The 2,742-nt window shown below is 41.8% G+C and overlaps 1 protein-coding gene across 1 annotated transcript in view; it reads right to left on the reverse strand.

Annotated features, from left to right (window-relative positions):
* Nucleotides 1–505: 505 nt before the first annotated feature.
* Nucleotides 506–2,742, reverse strand: part of LOC116707175 (peroxisomal acyl-coenzyme A oxidase 3) — a gene marked incomplete in the record, with an annotated part of 52,525 nt that continues 50,288 nt past the window's right edge. The window contains 3 exon segments of the mRNA XM_032544430.1: nt 506–774; nt 1,935–2,021; nt 2,637–2,704. Of these exon segments, the coding sequence (XP_032400321.1) occupies nt 655–774; nt 1,935–2,021; nt 2,637–2,704 (275 nt within the window).

Genomic DNA, 2,742 nt, shown 5'->3' on the forward strand with positions numbered 1-2,742 from the left:
TATCTATTATTTGCTGTCAGATTGCTTCCCACCGCCAAGGTTGCAACTGGGAAAAAATCCTAAAGCAACAAGTATAATTATGTTCAGATCTTGTGCCTGACTGATGGAGAAATGAAATTGATAAGCGTCGTGATTTACGCATTGACAGAGTCAGCTATTTTTGCCAGCTTTCCTTCCTGTTTTATTGTGTTTTGTCTATAAACCTGTGTCTGTGTTCTTCATATTTATGTAGTATTATAGTTTCCTCTTCTTATGTGGAATATGAGGCTCTGGTAGATGTTTGCGATTGGTCACGCTGTGCAAACACCGCCTCTTTTATGTGGATGCGCGCGCCGTTGGATTGGGAAACCCTGGGTTGACAGAACTAGTTATGACCAACCGTTGTGACACAGCTTATGCAGGACCGCGGTTGTTAGGTTAGGTGAAGCCGGGTAACTGAAATAAATCCAGCGCATGTTGATCTTGATTTGTAGTACAGGCCTCAGGAATCAAGAGTTCTTCAGTTCATCTGGAACCCAACGTTTCATAATAAACACTTGATAAGGTACTCTGTCTGTAAGATTCTGGACCCTTTTTTGGCAATAGGTTATGTGTATGGACCTTCAATTTTTGATTGCACGTAGAATGTGGTAAAGTGAGGTTGTTGAGTGGGTTCTAGAGTTTTGGCCGGAGGGATCCGACCACCGGCTTGTCTGAGCAGAACTCTTTCCACCAGGAAGGCCGTTCCAGCACCTGGCTGCCCTGCATCACTGTCGACCACAGGTTCTTGTAAAGCTACATGAGGGAGAAACAAGAAGATGTACTCATTGTTAAAGAAAGATTATTTTCCTTTTTTGTACCTATTTTTATTAAGGGAAGAAAGTGGAACTACAATTTCAACAAAGCTTAAGAACTATGAAAGATTACAAACCCACCTCCTCCTTCTTATCAAGTAATGATGCGTCTATAGCAAGAGAGCTAAACAAATTTTATGCTGCTCAGCAGCCAACAAGCAAAACCAGATAAAACATAGGTTGATGGATGGGTGGGTGCACCTCCAACACCCATATCCTTTCCTAAGCATGACAACAGAAGGGTATTCAAGCATGTGAACACCAAGAAAGCAGCAGAACCTGATAATAACAGTAACGTTGGGTCTTCAAATTGCGTGCTGACCAATTAGCACCATTGTACACAATAATTAAACTGGCTTAGTCTGTCATAACCATGTGCTTCAATAAGTCCACCATCATTCCTGTGCCAGACCCCAGGTGTAGAGGGTGGGTGGACACACCTCTTCCACCCTTAACAGCAGAGCACCCCAGGGTTGATCCCCTGCTGTACTCCCAGTACACAAACAACGGTGTAGTCCCTTTCAACTCCAACACCATATCATCACGTTTGCTGACAACACAGCTGTGGTGGGCCTGATCATAAACAACAATGAAAAGGACTACTTGAATAAAGAAGAGGACCTGAACCGCTGAACCAATCAACCTACACCCTACGAAAACAACGAGAACAGTCCAGCACTGCAGAGAGTGGTTTAATCGTCTGAAACTCACAATAAGGTTTGCCCTACACTGCCTAAAGGATATTTACACCAGGCTGGACAAAACATTAACAAACCCCAGTTTTTCTTTCTGTTGAGGTTGTATAGAATGTTACATCAGGTCAGAACTGATGCTCTACCTGTCAGGGGACCTGTGACGAAAAGGGCCATGATTAAAACCATCCAACTCATGTCTGATTTAAACTGAACAATGTCTATTGTACCTTTATCCTAAAAAAATAATCAAAAGTTACCCTCACATATAATCTAATCTTACAAAAAGAGGTACCCCTCACCTGTCAACAGCCCCCTAAATGTGTTGGTACGACATGACAAGTCTTTCATTATTTATGGGCATGAATCAAAATACTGAGATAGGCTTTATGTGCATGTATGTCTTTACCTGTCCATCAGCGTTGCCAATAGGTGAGTTGAGAATGAAATCAGTAGGGGCCAAAACATCCACCAATGCTACTGCATCATCCTTCAGCTGGAAGAGACACACAGACAGAGCAGGTGGGTTAATCTTAAAGTCTGGTGGGGCTGCAGTATCATGACTTCATCATTCAGTCTAATGAAGACAGTCAGGAAGTATGGACGGACACAAGGAAGGGACCTCATAACAAGAAACACTGTCCAATATTATACCATGTCTACAGGGTGTCCATTAGGTAAGGGCGAATGCCTGACAAGGTGTTCATTATCGGGAATTAATGGACAATGGCGAGGTCACAACCAGCCGACGCGCTGCCATTAAGTCCATTAAGGGACATCTCTAAGGGCATTTAGGGTCACTTTTTTTTTTTTATCATTGATTTATATTTTAATACATTTATTAGATAATTTAATTAAATGGTATAGGACACCAACTATTCAGTCCTATTTACTGGAGCAGTGAACAACAGTTTCATTGCATAAAAACCTTAAGGGATGGGAATGATTTTTCAAACCCTTAGGTGTTACCAGGGAAACATTGAGAGTTACTGATTGAAAAAACTTTCACTGCGTGAAAATATAAATTTATGGCCTTTAAAATGTATGTGTCCATTACCAGGTAATAAGGTAATTAACCCTCACGTATGGTATAGATGGAATGTTTCTGTACCTGGGAGCAGAGAGTGAGAATGGCCATCTGGACAAACTCTGTGGGCTCCCTTCCACTGAAGTAATTACCTGCAGGAACAAAACTGTGTTACACATATCAATACAAT

Source organism: Etheostoma spectabile, chromosome 19 (assembly GCF_008692095.1).
Source record: "Etheostoma spectabile isolate EspeVRDwgs_2016 chromosome 19, UIUC_Espe_1.0, whole genome shotgun sequence".
Taxonomy (NCBI): Eukaryota; Metazoa; Chordata; class Actinopteri; order Perciformes; family Percidae; genus Etheostoma; species Etheostoma spectabile.